General features: G+C 40.0%; 2 protein-coding genes across 3 annotated transcripts; both read left to right on the top strand.

The window, feature by feature from the left end:
* The first annotated feature begins 294 nt into the window (after positions 1-294).
* Positions 295-5,690, top strand: cpb1 (carboxypeptidase B1 (tissue)). The gene is made up of 11 exons (XM_007555571.2): positions 295-369; positions 1,100-1,175; positions 1,430-1,554; positions 1,661-1,760; positions 1,853-1,954; positions 2,049-2,153; positions 2,255-2,365; positions 2,463-2,553; positions 3,179-3,381; positions 5,014-5,098; positions 5,327-5,690. The coding sequence occupies exons 1-11, from the start codon at positions 305-307 to the stop codon at positions 5,512-5,514; spliced, it is 1,251 nt and encodes a 416-aa protein (XP_007555633.1). The 5' UTR covers positions 295-304; the 3' UTR covers positions 5,515-5,690.
* Positions 5,691-7,304: 1,614 nt separating this feature from the next.
* gyg1b (glycogenin 1b) lies at positions 7,305-17,760 on the top strand. 2 transcript variants are annotated; one of them, XM_007555567.1, is made up of 8 exons: positions 7,305-7,413; positions 8,652-8,787; positions 8,892-9,066; positions 9,159-9,321; positions 15,045-15,171; positions 15,944-16,160; positions 16,844-16,882; positions 17,102-17,760. In XM_007555567.1, exons 1-8 carry the CDS (start codon positions 7,407-7,409, stop codon positions 17,249-17,251), a joined length of 1,014 nt encoding a protein of 337 aa, XP_007555629.1. In that variant the 5' UTR covers positions 7,305-7,406; the 3' UTR covers positions 17,252-17,760. The 2 variants fall into 2 exon arrangements, with proteins under 2 accessions (XP_007555629.1, XP_007555630.1); XM_007555568.2 differs by lacking the exon at positions 16,844-16,882.
* The last annotated feature ends 982 nt before the right edge of the window (positions 17,761-18,742 follow it).

Below are 18,742 nucleotides of genomic sequence, written 5' to 3'. Positions count from 1 at the left end.
CTGGAAACAGACACCATTGATTACTCAGTGCTTACAATACTGAAGCAACTATTAATAACATGAAATTAAGACATTGTTGCTATTTGGAGTAGACTACGTCAAGTGACCTTGGTTGAAGTTTCCGTAAAGATCTATTAATCATTGACTAGGCGAATTGGCAAAAATAAGTCAACAGGTGCACGCAGTATGGGGACTTTCAGGGAGGATGTATGATAGGGACGCATCTTGGATTTGGATTGGTGGATGGGTGAAGGGCTGAAGGCTATAAGTGCCGTCTGCAGGTAGGGTCAGCTTCATTGCCAACATGAAGCTCCTGTTGTTTTTCGGATTTGTGGCTGTCGCCTTGGCTGAAGTCACTCGCTTTGAGGGGTAAAGTTTTCATTTTATCAATGCAGACGCAAACACTTTGCTGTGAATTTTAGATGAATGTCAGAAGCTGTCGTGCTAATTATGCCGTTGCTGTGAGGTAAAGCATTGTAGAGTTAAATTTACAGTGTGTTAACAAGGAAGCCGTGAGAATCAGGTCCAAGTCTGCAATCTGTCTGCGTTCTCACATTAATGTTTGGTACCACACAAACGTTTTGAAAGACATTTCTCTTAATATTTCTTTTCCTCATGCAGCCAGGTGTTACTGTAATATTCAGTCTTAAACAGTATTTCTCCATTTATACACTGATAATTTTTTACATAACTCAAAGTAATTAACTCAAAGTTTCATACTAAAAAGCATCAGTTTTCGTAGAATTGGCTTTGCTGGGGTAGTGATTGTGTGTCTAGTGCTTTTTGTCAGAAGAAAGGAATAGCAAAAAAACTCCTCTGGTATTTGTTTTGCAATTTCATATGGAGCATTGAATTTTTCAACCATCAATAATAATTAGAAAACATACTGTAAAAAGCCCCTGATTGTACTTTGTGCACTTAATTAATTGAAACTTGTCGCAACACAATGTGCTTCAATTTCTTTGGCTCGGTCTACTGAAAATAGTAAAGATTGCTCAGCTTTACTTTAGCATCTTTCTACACGAGTACACAGAAGAAACTAACGACATCTGTCCATGATGTTTTCTTGATTTAAATCGCTTTCTTTGTTCTTTCTCAGAGACAAAGTCTTCCGCCTGAAGCCGACCCTCGATGCACACGTGACCCTCATTAAGCATCTGGCTAAGAGCATTGAGGTCTACCACCATAGCCACTCACTCTACACTGCCGTTCTATTGCAAGGCTTCAGATTTGTTGATGCTGACAAGTGAAAAAAGTGATACACGACCAATAATTTTAAAGCCTGTGTAGATATACTTCAAAGTGCTTCTTTGTTTAAAATAAAAATGTACATTGACATTAGTGTTTTAGTCGATATTAAAAGTTTTTTTAAGGAGCTTGTGGTTGAACATTTCAATTGACAAATGTTGGACTCTGCTGCCACCTGCAGCTTGACTTCTGGAGGCCCGACAGTGACGATCTGGTGACTATCGACATCGATGTGGACATCCACGTGCCTGCCAGGTACCTCGACATGGTGTACATCACGTTGGAGCAGGGTGGCGTTGCATATGAGTAAGTCACTGATAGCGTTTTCACGTAAGTGCACATTTCTGTAGGTGTAGTTTTGAAAACATGATTTTTATGATTCTACTTACACTGTTCTATCAACGCTGCTCAGGATTCTCATCGATGACTTTCAGTCTGCCGTTGATGGCCAGGCTGACAGCGGTGCCTCTCCCAGAGCTCACAGCTACACCAAGTACAACACCTGGAGTGAAGTACGAGAGGAAAACGACATCCGTCACGAAAATAATACCGGCCTCTGGTTGTACGTCAGACTTAATTTATGTTCTTGTCTTGTTTGTTTCAGATCGAGGCATGGACCAACACTATCACCTCCTCCAACCCCTCCCTGGTGAGCAAGCAGATCATCGGAAACACTTATGAGGGGCGTTCAATGGTTCTCCTCAAGGTATGTCGGCTTCACCCAGAAAGAGCAAATGACCCCACCTGTTCATGAATTTTACTTTACTGTTCAATGTCTTAATCTAATCAAACAACCACAGATTGGCAAGTCATCCGCCTCACCTAAACCCGCCATCTTCATGGACTGTGGCTTCCATGCTAGAGAGTGGATTTCCCCTGCTTTCTGTCAGTGGTTTGTCAATGAGGTAAGTAAGAAACCGACACGTAGATTACAAACATTATTTTCTGTATGAACGTTGTCTGATTAAACTGTTTTGTTTGTTTTTTTCCCTCAAAAATTCCTCAGGCCGTCACTACCTACGGCAGTGATTCTGCCATGACCAGCCTGCTCAACGACATGGATGTCTACGTTCTGCCCGTCTTTAACGTCGATGGCTACGTGTACTCGCACACGAACGTAAGCTTTGGGATATTAAAACCTCACATTTCAGTCAAACATAAATTAAGCCTCATGTTAGTTTTTGGATGTGCTTCTATCTTCTTGGGAATAACAGGACAGGATGTGGAGAAAGACTCGTTCCAGGAACTCTGGCTCATCTTGCGTCGGAACTGATCCCAACAGGAACTTTAACGCTGGCTGGTGCAGTAAGTGCAAAAATGCAGTTGAATCTTAATGGAAAACCTAACAATTTTATTTCACATCTAAAAGAAATAAATGTGTGAAGAAAATGTTAAAATCTTTGCAACAGATGCTGCAATATCCAGAGTTTTATTTTATTTGACGTGTCTGACAGACACCAAACTTCTATAAATTTGCATGCTACAAAAGAGGTCACATCTCTGCTCTTTACGTTATTTCTCATCCAATTGCACACAAGCTGAGCTAATGACTGCTTGTAAAAGAGAACAAACCTAAATCTTGTGCGATAAACTAAATTAAACAAACTGTAGGTTGGTGTCAAAAAGAGTAAAGATAAAACAAAATCATGACAGAAAGTATTAGAAATTAGACACTTACATACTAGTATAAAAAGGTATGTTTATTTTATTAGCAGTCAATTAGACTAAATATTTCTTGCTGTAGGTTTGTTATGACCAAAAGTATTACAATCCTACCTAACCTAAAACTTGAACAGTATAGTCTAGTTTAGTGGTAGCAAGTGAGGGGGAAAAAAAAAGGTGTTTTTTTTTTTTTAGTGTTTAAAAATGTGTCATTTTAAATAAACTCTTTTGATGTCATAAATTGAAGGCTTTCCTCTGTTTTTCTCAGCCATTGGTGCTTCCAGCAACCCTTGCAGTGACACCTTCTGCGGCAGCACTCCTGAGTCAGAGATCGAATCAAAGAATGTCGCCAACTTCATCCGCAACAACAAGTCCACCATCAAGGCCTACCTCACCATACACTCATACTCCCAGCTGCTGCTCTTCCCTTACGCCTACACCTTCAGCTTGGCTGCAGACCACAGCGAGCTGGTGAGTCCGTGGAGACTAAAGGTTGCACTCTTAATCGTGGGGTGATGTGTGGAAGAGTCTGATTTTTATGAATAAAACAATCCGTGAAACATATATGGAAAAAAAAAAAAAAAACATTTTCAAGAGAAGTAGACACAGCAAAACCTGAGTGGATAAAACTTCTCGCAATGTCTCCTAATGTGTTTCGGAAAAGCTTAACTGTGAACTCAACCCAGTGCCATCACAGTGTGACTCTTATCTACAGGCCACATTTAGCTGCTGAAAACCATTTACTCCCCACTCACATGCCTCATTCTCATGGCTCTTTCACCTCTCACCGGGGCATCCAGGGGCTGCACAGTTAGAGCTCACACCGCTGCTCTCCAGCTCTGCCCCCTCTGTTGCTCACTTGTGATTTAGGCTTTCCACAGACACTTTACCGAACAAAAGAGCTCCGGGGATCCACCATAACTCATGTGTTCCCTTGGAAATATCATTTCCTGCTCATGTATTTCTCTGAGGGGCTTTCATTTCCGTCAAGCAACTCACTTAAGCTTTTTGCAGTTTTTCAGAGAAACATTGCAAAAATGTTTTTGTTTAAACAAGTGTAGAGGATGTATGGCTGCAACAAGGGGGTAAAGCTGTATATTTTGTAGGGGAATTGCTGTTTGGATCTTGTTCAAGGAAGACAAAATCCCCCAATTGGAAGAGGTAACTTATGGTGGTTAATGTCGGCAAAATGAAGGAAAATCCTGTGTTTCAAATGCATTCACATGCTGTCAGAAGCCACGAAACCATATGAGCAGATGTATCACACTATAAACAGATGCAGTCATAGAAAAAGATTAAGACACCTGCCTTAAAAATATCAAGTTCTTTTCATTAAGATGTTTAAATTTTTAGGACAATCTTTTTTATCGATCTCTAGAAAAACATTATGAGATGAGTGAGACATTTGAGGGTTTTCATGCATGAAAAGTCAATTTCAAGTAATCCCACTATTAATATTAATATCAAGATCATAATCTAGATTTTTATATCGACAGTAGCAAGAGCCTGCTGAAGGTATTGTCATGCTGGCGCGTCTTTTAGCATCCACTAGCTGCTCAGACAGCCAGACTTGGGTGTCTTAGAAATCGCTTTGAAAGTCCTGACTATTTTCTGGATGGTGGAATAACTAAATAAAAATATTTTGGGGGCCTCCTTAAATCTGTTACCAGACAAAAGCTGCCGCAATAATCTTTTTGAAGGCCTCAGAAAAATCTTTTAAGCTTACCATTATGTTCTTCAACAGCCACAGGCACACCAAACCAAATGTCTGAGATTCAAACAAAGCCTCAGTGGTGTTCTAATCAATTCCCTCTCTAAGGTGATGTTTGATTTTGTAGAATAAATGAGGTGGTGTCCTGATTTATTATTAACCAGATATTATATATTATTTTTACATTTTGAAAGGCGTTCTGGCTGAGTTTTGCAATATTCTTTTTAATCTACCACAATGAAAATTGATATTAAGGATTCATAAGTTCAAACACAATTAGAAAAACCTATAGGGTTTCCCAGTTTTTAGCAATTGTAGATATTCATGTTTGCCTTTTATGACCAGATCTTTACAAAAAAATCACCCTTTGCCTTTTATTCCTTTCTCTATAGTTGAAGGTTGCTGAGGGAGCCAGTGCTGCTCTGACTAGCCTGTACGGTACCCGTTACACCAGCGGACCATCAGCTGCCACTATCTGTGAGTATATACAGCCAACAAATATTTATTGGTCTCTTGAGGGAAATGGAGTATTTGATGAATGACTGATTGTTTACACCTCAGACAATCTGCATGATGACTTGGTCTGTAAGCCTGTATGTCATCTAAGAGGAGGGACCTTCCAGAGACAACAAATGATGACTATCTATCACTTTACATCAGCATATGTTGCGCTGTGTAACTTTCCCACTCTTTATTTACCCTCAGACCCTGCTGCAGGAGGCTCTGATGACTGGGCCTATGACCTGGGAGTAAAATATTCCTACACCTTTGAGCTGCGCGACACTGGTTATTATGGCTTCCTGCTGCCCGAGTCTCAGATCAAGCCCACATGTGAGGAGACCATGCTGGCCGTCAAGTACATCGCCGCCCACGTGCAGAAGAACCTCTATTAAAAAGTGCGGTAGCCAGGACCCCTGCCCCCTGTAGCTCCACTACAGCAGCCCTTACAACCTCTAACCAATCTTCTGCCCTGTTTCCATGGATACGGCCATCTCCCGCCATGTTTTCTCACTGCATTTGACAGAATGTCGAGATGAGTGCAAACAATAAAATCAATGATCCATCCCAACATGCTGAATCAATTTTTTTGTATATATTTATCCTAAGCCCTTTTCAATGTTGAAAAATATAAACAACAGAACAACTCAATAAATTGTAGTGTGTGTAATATTGGCACATCAGAAAAACTATCATGTTTCGTTTTTTTTAGATTCAAACCGTCTTATACAGATGGCCTTGTTCCAATAGACGATGTGTATCTGTTCTTGAGGTTTTCAGTTCAGCAGCACAGTAGGTGACAAACGCAGAGCTGTCCGTGGCAGTGTCTCTGCTCTGCCAAGCATCTACCTGAACATAACCAATGCTCAATGGTAATTTTATCACCCCTATTGGGAAATCGATTTGGAGCGTACTTATTTATTAAAAAAAAAAAAGAAAGAAAAAACACAATAGAAACGCCAACACATAACGCAACACATCCACTATTCAAGAAGAAAACAGATAACAGACCTGAGTTTTCTGAAATTGATCAGCCAGCATTAAAAGGGCACTAGAGAAGGACTTCATCCTATTAAGTACAACAGCTGCAGGCACTAAAGAAGTCACACAACAAGCCAAAATAATACAATGCGTACAAAATGTTTCATTGGTACACTTTACAACTAAATAAAGATATATATGTAAGGAGTCTTAACAGAATACATAGTCTCTGACAATAGTGCATTCAGGGTAATGTTAATTTAATCCTACGAATAATTCATTTAGGTCCAGTAATTCTCTTTATTTAGCCTCTAAATGAATCAAGCATTCAACTGAAAAGATTATTTTTGCTGAGTTACTGAGATGTGATGCTCAGAGTTTTCCACAATGTTTTTAACTTCATGGACAATCCACTCAAAAAAAGGCTGATAACAAAGGAGAAAAGCCTTCCTTCTCAGCTTGTTGCATTTTTGTTTATCACTGTTGCAGCTCTGACAGATGTCTGCAGATCAGATTTCCCTCTCTCCACATTGACGTATTGAATATCTGCCATGTTTTGCTGCAAACACTGAAGGACCTACATTTTATCAAGAAATAAAGTCTGTTCTGTCCTTTCTACAATATTGCTGTTCAGTCTCTTTTTCCCTCCGACATCCGATAAATGTCGAGTCATCATAGTATTTCTGCAGATGAAAGGATTCGGACTTTTAATGGAACATAGTGTCGCACCAACCATGGGCCGTTTGTCAGCTAAGCCAAACTGTAAAGGTTTCTCCGTAATACTCGACATAAAAAAAGGTCTGTAGAAACCATTAAAAATTCGCCTCAACTGAAAATGCTTCGCGACGGTATATGTTTTTTAACCACAAGATGGCGACAAAGATCTTCTTTTTGTGGGAGCCTGAATCAAATGTAGTAAATTTAGTAAAGATAACAGTTGCTTACTTCAGTGATGCTTAGGGATTACCTTAGGGAGAAAAATCATGCTTCCATGTATGAAATTTCTAAACATTTTGAAAATAATCAGTTTAAAAGTGGAAAATATATGGGCAGAGTCCTCAAAAGTATCTGGTGCTTTAAAGTTGTGAATATACGAATCTGGATCGGTTGACACCCCTGAACTGTAGAGGCTGTGAAGGATCATATCGGCAGCAGGTGGGTGTGCGGAGACGGCACCACGTGACCTGGCTGTCTCCGTGGTATAAATTCACCTCTGTCTGTTTAGTCAGCCCTTCTTTTTCCACGCAGAGCAGTGGTCTTTGAGTCTGAGCTACCCCAGCAGTAGCTTCGACTACTCCTCTCAGCCATGGCAGGTATGTAACATTTTAACACTTTCTAACGGTGTTGACGAACCAGCCGCTGCGGTTGTTAAAGTGACCCTCACGTCACGCGCAGGCATGATTGCTGGAAAGTTTGTGTCGCAAACCAGTTTGTTTAATTTTTAGTTGGTTACTTGTTTGACTGTATCCTGGTGTAAAACAATAAAGTGACTTGCGAGGAGTGAATTGTGTTTAAATTGTACGCCTTTCACGACAGGCATTTAACTAATCTGGTCCTAATGAGTGGGAGAAATAAACCAGTTCGCTGAGCTCGGAGTTTAACTTAAAATAAACTTTTAAAATTGCATTTGTTTATATTTTTAACCGTTGAATTCGATTTTGTACATTTCAATACTTTAATATCCACATGTGCTGTAAATATTAAAGGACTTTCTATGCAGTCAGACACAACGCAACCTGGAATATTATTTTTTTTTGTTTTTTGTTTTCCCTAGATGTCTTAGGGCTACATCACTGCCTCTACCAATTGAAAAGGGGGTGTGATGTGAAAGGCGTGGTGCTGAGACATGGCATGCACAATTAATGGGAACTATTGTTCTCAAACTGGCCCAGATTTAGACGCTACATGCCTGTGCGCTACTTGGTGTTAAACATTAAGTTGCATAGCACCATGGGACTAACATAGTTCTTATGGGATTGCAGTTGGATGATGCACAAGTGCTGCAAAACCATCCCAGATCCAGTGATTAAATCATTCCAGTTTTTTATAAAGTCTCTTAACAAGCAAGTCCTTGTTTGAGGACATTGCTTGGCAGGTAGTTTTTTATTTTTATTTTTTTTTCCCCTTGTAATGTGATGCAGCAAAGCAGTGTTGGTGCCACACTGGTTATATAAACCTTTTTTACTTTTGAACTAGGCGAGTTGTTTTGTTTTTTTTTTGTTGTTGTTTTTTTTCTTTGTTCTTTAAGCACTAACATGGGATGATTTGCAAAAAAATAGTTTTAAATATAACAACCAGTTTACTTCTAACTGTACCAAAGTCAAACTTGTACAGTCACATTGCTGTCTTAAATTGAGTTCAGTCTTAAATGTAATGCAACCTGGTATAATATACCAGTTGATCTAAAATTGTTGCTACTATAATCTAAACTCGGGGACAATGAGTTTCCCCCACTTCAAATGTATATCCTATCACTGACTGAAATTCTTGCTGTTTTCTTTTTGTATGTTTTAAGGTGAATTACTTGTGTGTGTTTTTTCAAACCCCACAGATCAGGCTTTTGTGACACTGGCTACCAACGACAGCTATGCTCGAGGTGCCATGGTTCTGGGCAAGTCTCTTCGCAACCACAACACATCCAAGAAATTGGTTGTACTTGTTGGCCCACAGGTGTCTAACCCTTGCCAGTAAGGAAAATTCAGTCCAGTGTCTGTTTTCTTCTGTTGGTATTCCTGTCAGCCCTTGGGTTCCGCTTGCATGATTGATGCATTACTCAGTTCTAACTCGATAGGTCCGTGCTGAAGAACATCTTTGACGAGGTGAAGGTTGTGGATGTGTTGGACAGCGGTGACACAGCTCACTTGGCTATGATGAAGAGGCCTGACCTGGGTGTCACGTTCACAAAGCTCCACTGCTGGACCCTCACACACTACTCCAAATGTGTTTTCATGGATGCGGACACTCTGGTGAGCTTGCATGTTGACTTATCCCCAGAAGCTTCAAGAAGCTGTGGAGACTTGTGTAAACATGTTTGCCTTATACTTGTTCTGCGTCTTAGGTGCTGTCAAACATAGATGAGCTCTTTGAAAGAGAGGAATTGTCAGCTGCTCCAGATCCTGGCTGGCCTGACTGCTTCAACTCTGGTGTGTTTGTTTTCCGGCCCTCTGTGGAGACTCATGGCAAACTGCTTCAATATTGCACAGAACATGGCAGCTTTGATGGTAAGCTAAAATGGAGCATTACTGGTTTTGCTACTTTTGTGCATTTTGTCAAGTAGTCCTAGATTAACAGATTTTACATGAGTCTTGTCTGTTGGAGTTTTAAGCGTGGCACGTGCGTGTCCAGACACTTGCTGTCTGGACTTGTGACTATATTTAACTGTAATTGACCCAACTGTAATTGGGTTGTTTTGAAAGTTCTGGACCTGCCATAGTTTCTGAAATCATGTCTCTCGGGCATTCCATGATCTCATTAGTGTAAATCCCAAACGGAGGGAGACGGAAACATGACTTTGTCCCTGATTTGCCTGCCTTTCAGCCCAGTGATCTTCAACACTTTAGCGTTAACCTGACTTGGGAAGTAAATTCTGAGGTGCATGATGTGAAGCTTGTTTATCTTTAGCTCCAAGTAGGGTCTTTATCTCACCTAGGTTCTGGACACAAGGCCTCCTGTCAGACTTTCTAACGCTGAGCTATTCTCGGGTGTTCACTTGAGGTGGAGTGGAGGTTGCGTCTGAGAGGCCCTGTCTTGCCCAGAGGCACTTGGCATGTGGACTGTTAAAAGCATGGTGCAATTAAACTTTGGATGTTTGTTCCAGATCTCAAATATTGGACATGGTTGGGTAGCCAAAAACAAATCAGTTTTGTTGTGAGATTTCAGAAAATCTTTGACAGGGTTTACACTGGAGTTGATTACACGCAATCATGATGATGTATTCAGACAGCATAGCTCGGTTGCAAGTCAAGACTGGCCATTTGAGCATGGCCCTCCAAGTAGGCACAATAAAACTTGTAGCATTGAAGCGCTATGTTGCCTGATCTACTGAATTTCTAAGTCTGGACACTGCAGAGATTAAAGTGAGACAGTCTTAACAAGAGATGTTCTCTAAGTTTGCACTTGCATTCTGCATAGAAGGTGATATGCATATTGGACAGTTGTACTCAAATTGCAAAACTACGATTTTTGACTACTTGGACTTGTACTCTCATGAACTGACTTGGACTCCAGGTCTGAGATTTGAGTCTAGGGTAACCGCTGACATGTAATGAAGATGAAGCTTCTATATACTTTCTACCATAAAAAGGATATGTGATTAGCCAGTAATAGTACATTATGGGCTGTGAAGAGCTCTTGATTAATGTTAACTGTAGCTTTATAATGAGACAAATGACTATTAAATGACTCAATCATTTCAGAACAAAAGAACATGACTCTGACATTCTGTAGCTGGAATGGAACCATTATTCATGTGTGGGCAAATGGGTAAAATTTAAAACTGCATTACTTTAACATCTCTGGCATATTGTCAAGGCAACTTTATTCTATTTGACCAAAGCAAAACCTTGTCTCAATTAAAGTCTAACAGGACTCCCAGTAATGCTAAGCTCATACTAAATGATAAATGGACTGAACATTTCTGCATTAACCCTGTGATGCAGAAACAAGGTCATCTTTTTGCAATATCTTTGTAATGAAAAGTTTCATCATTTCATATTCCAGGTATTCCTTAACAAACATGTTATTGATATCATGCAATTCAAATTTTTAATTTACCTTTTAAACATTTTAAGAAATATCATGTTTTATATTGCTACCCCATTCTTCCATACGTGGGTCCAAAATGACCCGCATTCATTTATTTCCTATGGAATTTATTGGGAATCTTTGTTTCTCACCAACTGTGACTGTCAGGAAAATGTTTTTTTGTGAACCAAACTCACTGAGTCCTATGTGTCACCCCTGAATAATATTTTACAAAGCAAGAACTCTTAAATATAAGTATTATCTTTATTTTTTTTACCTCACAAATGTGTTTGTGTGTCAATAATGAGTACTGTGACAGTGTTATTGTCACAAATCAACATATTAGCCTTCTTCAAAGTTAGCCAACACTAGTTATCTAACCAACTAGCTAACATTATTGCCTATACTTTACTGTGCATGTGTACTATTTGTGTGTGCTTGTCTGTGTGTGTGTCTCTGTGTGTCTGGCATCCTGGATGAGAAAACCAAAAGAGGGACAGAATGTGTTAAATGACATGCAAAACCTGTTGATTAATGTGTTGAAGGTTCTTTCTTTTATTATCTCAATAAATAAAATAAAAAATAATAGCTATATAAATAAATGCAAATGAGCCGGAAAAAGAATAGAGTGCCTTCTCCTGGTCGGGGGGCAGTGTCCTGCCCCAAGTGGAGCGGGAGATCGACAGCTGGATTGGTGCAGCATCTGTAGTGAAGTGGGCCTTGTACCAGTCTGTCATGGTGAAGAGAGAGCTAAGTTAAAAAGTGAAGCTCTCAATTTACCGGTTGATCTACGTTCCTACCCTCATCTATGGACACGAGCTTTGGGTCATGACCGAAAGAACGAGGTCACGGATACAAGTGGCCAAAATTAGTTTTCCCCATATGGTGTCTGGGCTCTCCCTTAGAGATAGGATGAGAAGCTCAGATGTCAAGGAGGGACTCAGAGTAGAGCCGCTGCTCCTTCACGTCGAGAGGAGCCAGTTGAGGTGGTTTGGGCATCTGATTAGGATGCCACCAGGACATCTCCCTGGTGAGGTGTTCATGTCCCACCAGGAGGAGGCCCCAGGGAAGACCAAGGACATGCTGGAGGAACTATGTTTTTCGGCTAGCCTGGGAACGCTTTGGGATTCCCCTGGAGGAGCTGGAACAAGTGGCTGGGGAGAGGGAAGTCTGAGCCTCCCTTCTTGGAGACCCAGACTGCTACCCCTGCAACCTGATCCCGGATAAACCGAAGATGGATAGATGGATGGATGGACGGACAGACATACATACACATACTCACGTGCATGATACACGCAGCACAATAGAATACAGACAGTAATGTTAGTTATCTAGGTCGGCTAGCTAGTTTCAAGAAACATGCTCTTTCTAACCCCCCCTTCACAACCTCCACATACCCACACACACACACACAATGGACGCTGACATTGTTCCAACATTGCTGTTGTAAAATTGCTGTTATTTCATTTTGAAAATGTTGTACCAATTGTTCTAAAATGCTTAAAAAAATGAAAATATGTCAAACATGAAATAATTCTTGTGTGAAATAAAACACAGCAGAAAGTATTCTAAACATTATTTTGAATCAAAATGACAAAAGTAGCATAGAAACACATTTAACATGGGTCCAAAAAGACCCACTCATGGAAGACTGTATAGTCAATATGTCATGCATCAGAGGGTTAACCAATCTGAACCCTTCAGCACTAAAAAAATCTCTCATTCACCCAGTCGCACACACATTTATCACCAATGCACAGATCGGTAGACAACTTGGAGAAAAGGGCCTTGCCCAGGGGCACATCGACGCATAACAGGAGGAAGCTGAAATCAAACCTACAACCTTCCATTTATAAGATGACTACTTTACTCACAGTGCCAGTTGCCTAAACTAAAGGATGACCATGCAAAAGGAATGGTCTTCCTGTTTATAAAGCATTGAAGTAAATGGTTTATGCAAGAAGGAATGCCGGTCATTCTACAACTTGCCATGCTAAAAGATAATCCACTATTGCCTTCTGGATTTTGCTGTGCTCTCGGTAAAGCAAGGCACCAATTTAATGTAAAACTTGTCTTGGAAGTGGTAGCATACCACATTCAAAATGTGTCCCATTTAAGTCTTAAACGGTGAACTTGCGGTTTCTCAATTTGACATGATACTTACTATTCAACCTAAATGGCTCCCACATCTCCACCATATTGAGGGCTTCCATTAACCTTGTATGATGCTGGTATCTGCAACAAAGTTGAATCTTAACATGTGGCAATGATGTCAATGGGCACAAAACTGAGAAACTTGTTGTAAAGGATTAGCGTGTAGACGGCAAATGACTTGCATCTTGTGTCTGTGTGAACGTTGTATTGTGCTCAAATTTAAAGAACCTTAAACTTGGTTTCAAAACTGTTGGATAAACATTCAATTGTTGACTGGAAGTGCTGACCCTTGTTCGTGGGCAGAAATGACTGGCTGCTTTTTTTTTTCTTTGTGATGCTGTGAAAAAGATTCCAACAGGGGCTGTCTTTTTAGAGAAACCAATTAGATGGCCTTATGTAGGCCAGTGCTTTCAGCAACCGGAATGAGTCGGTGCTTGAAAGTTTTCTGGCAAGAAGTTTGCACATAACTTTATAAAAGGACTCCCCTTTTTCTACACTAATCCCATTAATAAAAAAAAATCTGTCATTTTATTAATTGGGTTTATTTCAGTTTTTAAACTCATGCCAGCGTCTATCAATGGTGTGTTTTTTATTTATAGTCATGGAAGTTCCTATCACATGTGCTATGGCATGTGGTGAGGCTTCTTTGACCTTTAACATTCTACTTCTAGCACATTATATGTGCAGCATTTCTGAATATCAGAACATGTGGGGGGAAATTGCTGAGTATATGAGCAGTTGAACCCAGAGGCTAAATCTCAATCTGTGGCTTTAATGCTAACTGCTGCCAAGACAAACGGGCAAAGTTAGATGCACATTCTTTCTGTGCTCTGCTCATCCCTTCAAAATGAAGATTTTGTTCTATATTGAGTTCTGAGATCCTGAAATGATGGGTTCAAGCTCCAGTTTAAATTGCTGTGTTCACTTTAAACTGGAGCTTGTGGATTCATAGTTCATTGGTCAGGACTCTACAGGGGTTCTAACAGCTGTTAGTTAAGCAACTTGCTACTGAAGGTTAAGTCTGCTTCAGTGGTCAAACTCATGAAATGTTTGTTCACCCCAGCATCTTCATTTGAAAGGGAGAAAATGCCTGTGCAAATATTTGTCTAAACAGATTATTTAAAGTTGGCTGGCCTTGAATGGGACATGGCATTGTTGGAGCTCTAATCTAGTGCACCTAATTTTAGTTTATAGACAAAGTTTGCTTTTTTTAAAAGGGGAAACAAATCACACATCTCCAGTGACATGTTCTAGTTTGCATGGCAACATGCTGGTGTCTGTAACCCTACTAAGAGTTGGGGGTTCTTCAACTTCTTGACTGCTTAAGAGCTCAAATCTTCCATACTCCACCTAATTGGACTACCTGTAGCATGCAGCAAATCAAATGGCTTTAATTCAAATATCCACAGCAGTCAGTCAAGTAGTTCAGACTTGTGGGAACATTTTTCTGTAACTACATGCATTGAGTGGTGATGAATGGAAGTGGAAAGGCACATTCTCCAAGGTATGCTTTGCTTCACTGGTCACCTTCTACTTATGGCATTTTTTTAAGTGTTCCCAATTTTGAAAGTTCTCTTGGCTGGGCCCATTTTAATAAAAAATCTAAGTTTGACTAGAGGGGAAAATGTTAACACTGTACTAGCATGTGAACAATATTGAGATGGATTTAAACTGAAACTGCTTACTAGAGTCAAAATCTTGCCATGTAATGGTCTCCAAAGTAACTGTCCTATTTCTATGACTAACGTTAGTGTACTAAAGGTTCCTATACATCCATTCAGTTTATGGGTTGTAGTACCCCCACTCACCTGTCAGCTTTTATCATGCAGTTACTCAGTTTTGGCAAAGACTAACTTTCACTTGGCTCAATATTTTGACGACAAAACTCAGGTTGAGTTGCATTATGCTTTTTAGATGGTAACTTTGGGAATGAGGTTTATTTATGTAGACCGTTCGAAGCAAGAGGTTATTGTATATCATGGAATTTTTTCCAAAAGAGTTTGTTTGGTGTTGGGCAACCCATTAAATCTTTATCTTGTCACTACAGGAGGAGACCAAGGTGTTTTGAATGGTTTCTTCAGTGACTGGGCAACAGCTGACATCTCAAAGCATCTCCCCTTCATTTACAACCTCAGCAGCTTAGCCATCTACACTTACCTCCCAGCATTTAAGCAGTAAGTGTCAATCTACAGAACTCGTGGTAATGATGAGGAGGGGGGGAAAAATTCAACTGTAAATGTAATTTGAATAAACCAGTGCTTTCATTTGCCATTTCCTGTGTATAAAAAACACAATTGTTACAACCCATCAGTCTGTCAATGTAACTTTGAACTTGTCAAGACCAAAGACGTAAGTAGACCCCTGATAACATGAACATGTTGTAAAGTTATGACACGACCTCAAGTTACTGGGGAGATGAGCAGTGGCATTCCAGTCTCAGCTGAAGCGTCACCCAGCAGGCTTCAGCCTGGGTTGGATATCCATCCTGAGGTCACAGCAGCTGACACCCTCTCCTAAAATAGTGCAGATTATTAAAGGCCTTTTTATGTTTGCCTCCTGGATCGCTCATTGTGCACCATCTTAAGCTCCCCCACTCTTTCTAGCTGCATCTGTATGTCAACGCCAGTCTGGATTTAGAAGCAAACCTCTTCCAGAGGGTTTCAGTTTGGCACTTCCTTGTCCATAAATTAGTCTCTCGTGTTTGGTAGTTGTCAACAATGGAGCTTAATGGATTGGCAAAAGGAATGAAAACAAAGTCGGCCTTGGGTTTGCCAGCCTCAAACTGTTTTGAATCCATTTTTAGCTGTGGACTTCATTCATAATGTTCCTCAACACTGTTACATTATGTCTAGGAGACATTATCTTTCATCCCAATATAGCTCAAACTTGTAGATGCCAGGAATTTTGCTTCGTACAGTTTGTCACATCTTGCTTTGCCCTCTACAGGTATGGGGGAAATGCCAAGGTGGTCCACTTTCTTGGAAAGACCAAACCATGGAGTTATACTTTTGACCGCAAAACCAGACAGATTTCAGGAGGTGTACAGGAGCCTGCAATGCATCCCAGCTTCCTCCTGAATTGGTGGACTCTGTATGCCAGCACTGTGGTTCCAATGCTGCAGGAACAGTATGGCGACAAGCCGTTTCACTCTGGATGTGTGGAGGTGATAAAGAATAAACTTTAATTTATATACACTTCTACACAAACTTAATTTGGGTGTAGCTGATTGGGATCAGAGGTGCAGATGTTTAAGCTGATACTTTGTATTCACATTACAAAGAGGCTGATATTGACTGGTTTTTTTTTTTATTTAATTAAAGCAAGTTTTCCTCAGCTTCCAAGGGCTTGAAGACATTTCAATGAAATTTCTGAAAGCCCTAGTGGCGTTTGGCTGTTTTAGTGAAGCGATGCATGTTCCGTCTGCCTCACCGGTTTCATCCTGCTGGCCATCTGGCTGAGGGACATTTTAGCCATATTTTTTACAATAGGGACCAATTAAAGTTTGGAAATTTCTGATCGAAAACTATAAAAGCCTGGTGAAACTGGAGTGTTCTTTAAATGCTTTTAAATTTTACAGTTGGCAAGTTGTGAGTAGGATATAGCGTTACAGTGAGAATCTTGTACCAGCTAATGTCTCGTAGCACTACCTTTCCTGAGTTGGCTCAAGGAGTTTGTAATAAACTTTATTACAGTTTCCAACTTGGCAGACTCCTTTGTGCCCTGAGCTCTTGAATACAAGAGACTGGCATTGTTGGTAGAACTGCCTGGAAATGCTTTTGGCTACGTTTGCACTGCAAGTACATGATTTAATTCTGCCTCTTTTCTGTCTTTCCATCCATCTCAAAGTTCAAGCACAGTGACTTGGTCACTTGTGAGACTGTACAGGTATGGAGAGGATTTGGTTTAACTGTTGGCACCTGCCTGATTGCTGTTACTTATTCACTTGTTCTAAACTGAAAGGCTTGGTTTGTCTGCCTGTGCTCATTAACACAGATTCACATGGTGTGGTTCTCACAATAGGTGTCAACCATTTTATTTATGTATTTTTTATTTATTTTTTTGTCTTGTCAAATTAAAGTTACTGATTTGGATGTTTTCTCCTAGGGGGAAGATGGCTCCTCACACGCACAGGCTTTCCAACCCATACCGACTTCAGAAGAACGCAAGGAGCAGTGGGAACAAGGCCAAGCAGACTACATGGGAATGGACTCATTTGATAACATAAAGAGGAAGCTCGACATTTTTCTCAAATGAAAAATGAAGTGGGGAAAAAAAAAAGTACCTGGAGTCCGAACAAATGGTCGCTGTGTCTCTAAAACTCTGTAAATGGGTTGCAGTCAAACTTTCTTTCCCTTCACCAGCACTGTCACCAATGTCCAAAGAAGATTAATCTCTGAGGAAAATGACTAACTGCTTTAAAAAAATAAATTTGCCCTGTTACACTGTGAAAACACGACACGTTTACAATGGCATGTACTCAAGGTAGACTCTTAGAATTATTGTCAGTGCTGTTTTTGTAACGCAGATTTTAAAGATCACTTTTTTTTTTAAACTTTCAAGTCAACATTAGTTCTGTGCTAGAGTTGGCTTTTTTTTTCTAGGATGTTTACAACGCTTAAAGGCAACTTCAGACTTGGTCACCTTGCTAGCTAGCTTCCTTTGTCTCTGATTGGGTTGTGCTGTAACAAGTTTTACTTGACGACCAGCATCGTGGGTGTGTAACTGTATTTCCTCAAACAATAAAAGCAGTGGTCTATTTCTATTAGCTTTCTTTCCTTCCAAGCTGTCTTGTATCTTGGCTCAAGGATTTTAAACTAGTTCAGTTTTTCTGCTTCATAATCTAGCAAAAACCCAGGATATGCCACAAAAGATCTGGAGTGTTAACTACACTAGAAAGTTTGTTTAGGGGAGATTAAAAGTGACTGGCTGGAGACTGTCCTCTGCAAACATGAGCCCATTTAGGAACATGAGCTCCAGCTGTTAAGCTACTTCTGATGGCGAGATGATGCTAGATGATCCAAAAAGAAAAGACTGCTCACTGGTCCAAATCCACTTAAGTTAACTTGAGTCCAAATTCAACACCGTCTACCAAGATATTTAGGAGCACTTCATGCTTTCCTCAACACTTCATGAGGTAAATGTCCACCACAAAAGTGAAAAGTGGATTATTTGACAACTTCACATATTGAAAATTGAGGAACTACTGGGTTCATATGAAACTTCTTTTTTTTTTTTTTTTTTGAGTAAAAATCTGAAATTTATTTAAATATATTAAGCCTCCACTGTTTTCACAATTTTAATTCTGCCACAGTGGAGAGTTTTCAAGCAAAATCATCACACTAGCACCATGTCTGACTGCTGATGTGATCTTTTTCTAAAATATTTGGTTCAGGATACTCACCTTATAAAATGTCTCACTTGTCTGTATTTTCCCAACTGACTTGGGAACTGTGTGTGTATGTATATTCAGAGGTTTCTCCGAAGTGACGTTGTTGACCTTCCTATTCGGCCAAGTCCGCTATATTTTACCGGATTTTTTTTTTTTTTTTTTTTTTTTTTTTTTAAGGCAAGGAGGTTCCCCATGAGTTACTTCCGCTTTTACCGTGTCCCGTTAGTCGGCGTCACAGTGACGCAAATAACAAAAAAAACTAAACCTTTAATTTTAACACAGTCTATGGTTTTAACATTGCGGAACATCTGCAGCTGTTACAGGAGGAGATGCTTAAAAACATTTTTTAAAATTTA

The sequence above is a fragment of the Poecilia formosa genome, unplaced genomic scaffold (assembly GCF_000485575.1).
Source record: "Poecilia formosa unplaced genomic scaffold, Poecilia_formosa-5.1.2 Scaffold71, whole genome shotgun sequence".
Classification (NCBI taxonomy): domain Eukaryota; kingdom Metazoa; phylum Chordata; class Actinopteri; order Cyprinodontiformes; family Poeciliidae; genus Poecilia; species Poecilia formosa.
This window is presented reverse-complemented; position numbering and strand designations above follow the sequence as displayed.

Coding starts and splice junctions, on each gene's coding strand:
- cpb1 (XM_007555571.2), top strand. CDS start 305: ATGAAGCTCCTGTTGTTTTTCGGATTTGTGGCTGTCGCCTTGGCTGAA. Junction 2,154..2,254: donor GTCAGTGGTTTGTCAATGAG/GTAAGTAAGAAA, acceptor AAAATTCCTCAG/GCCGTCACTACCTACGGCAG. Junction 3,382..5,013: donor CTGCAGACCACAGCGAGCTG/GTGAGTCCGTGG, acceptor CTTTCTCTATAG/TTGAAGGTTGCTGAGGGAGC.
- gyg1b (XM_007555567.1), top strand. Junction 15,172..15,943: donor TACCTCCCAGCATTTAAGCA/GTAAGTGTCAAT, acceptor TGCCCTCTACAG/GTATGGGGGAAATGCCAAGG. Junction 16,883..17,101: donor TCACTTGTGAGACTGTACAG/GTATGGAGAGGA, acceptor GTTTTCTCCTAG/GGGGAAGATGGCTCCTCACA.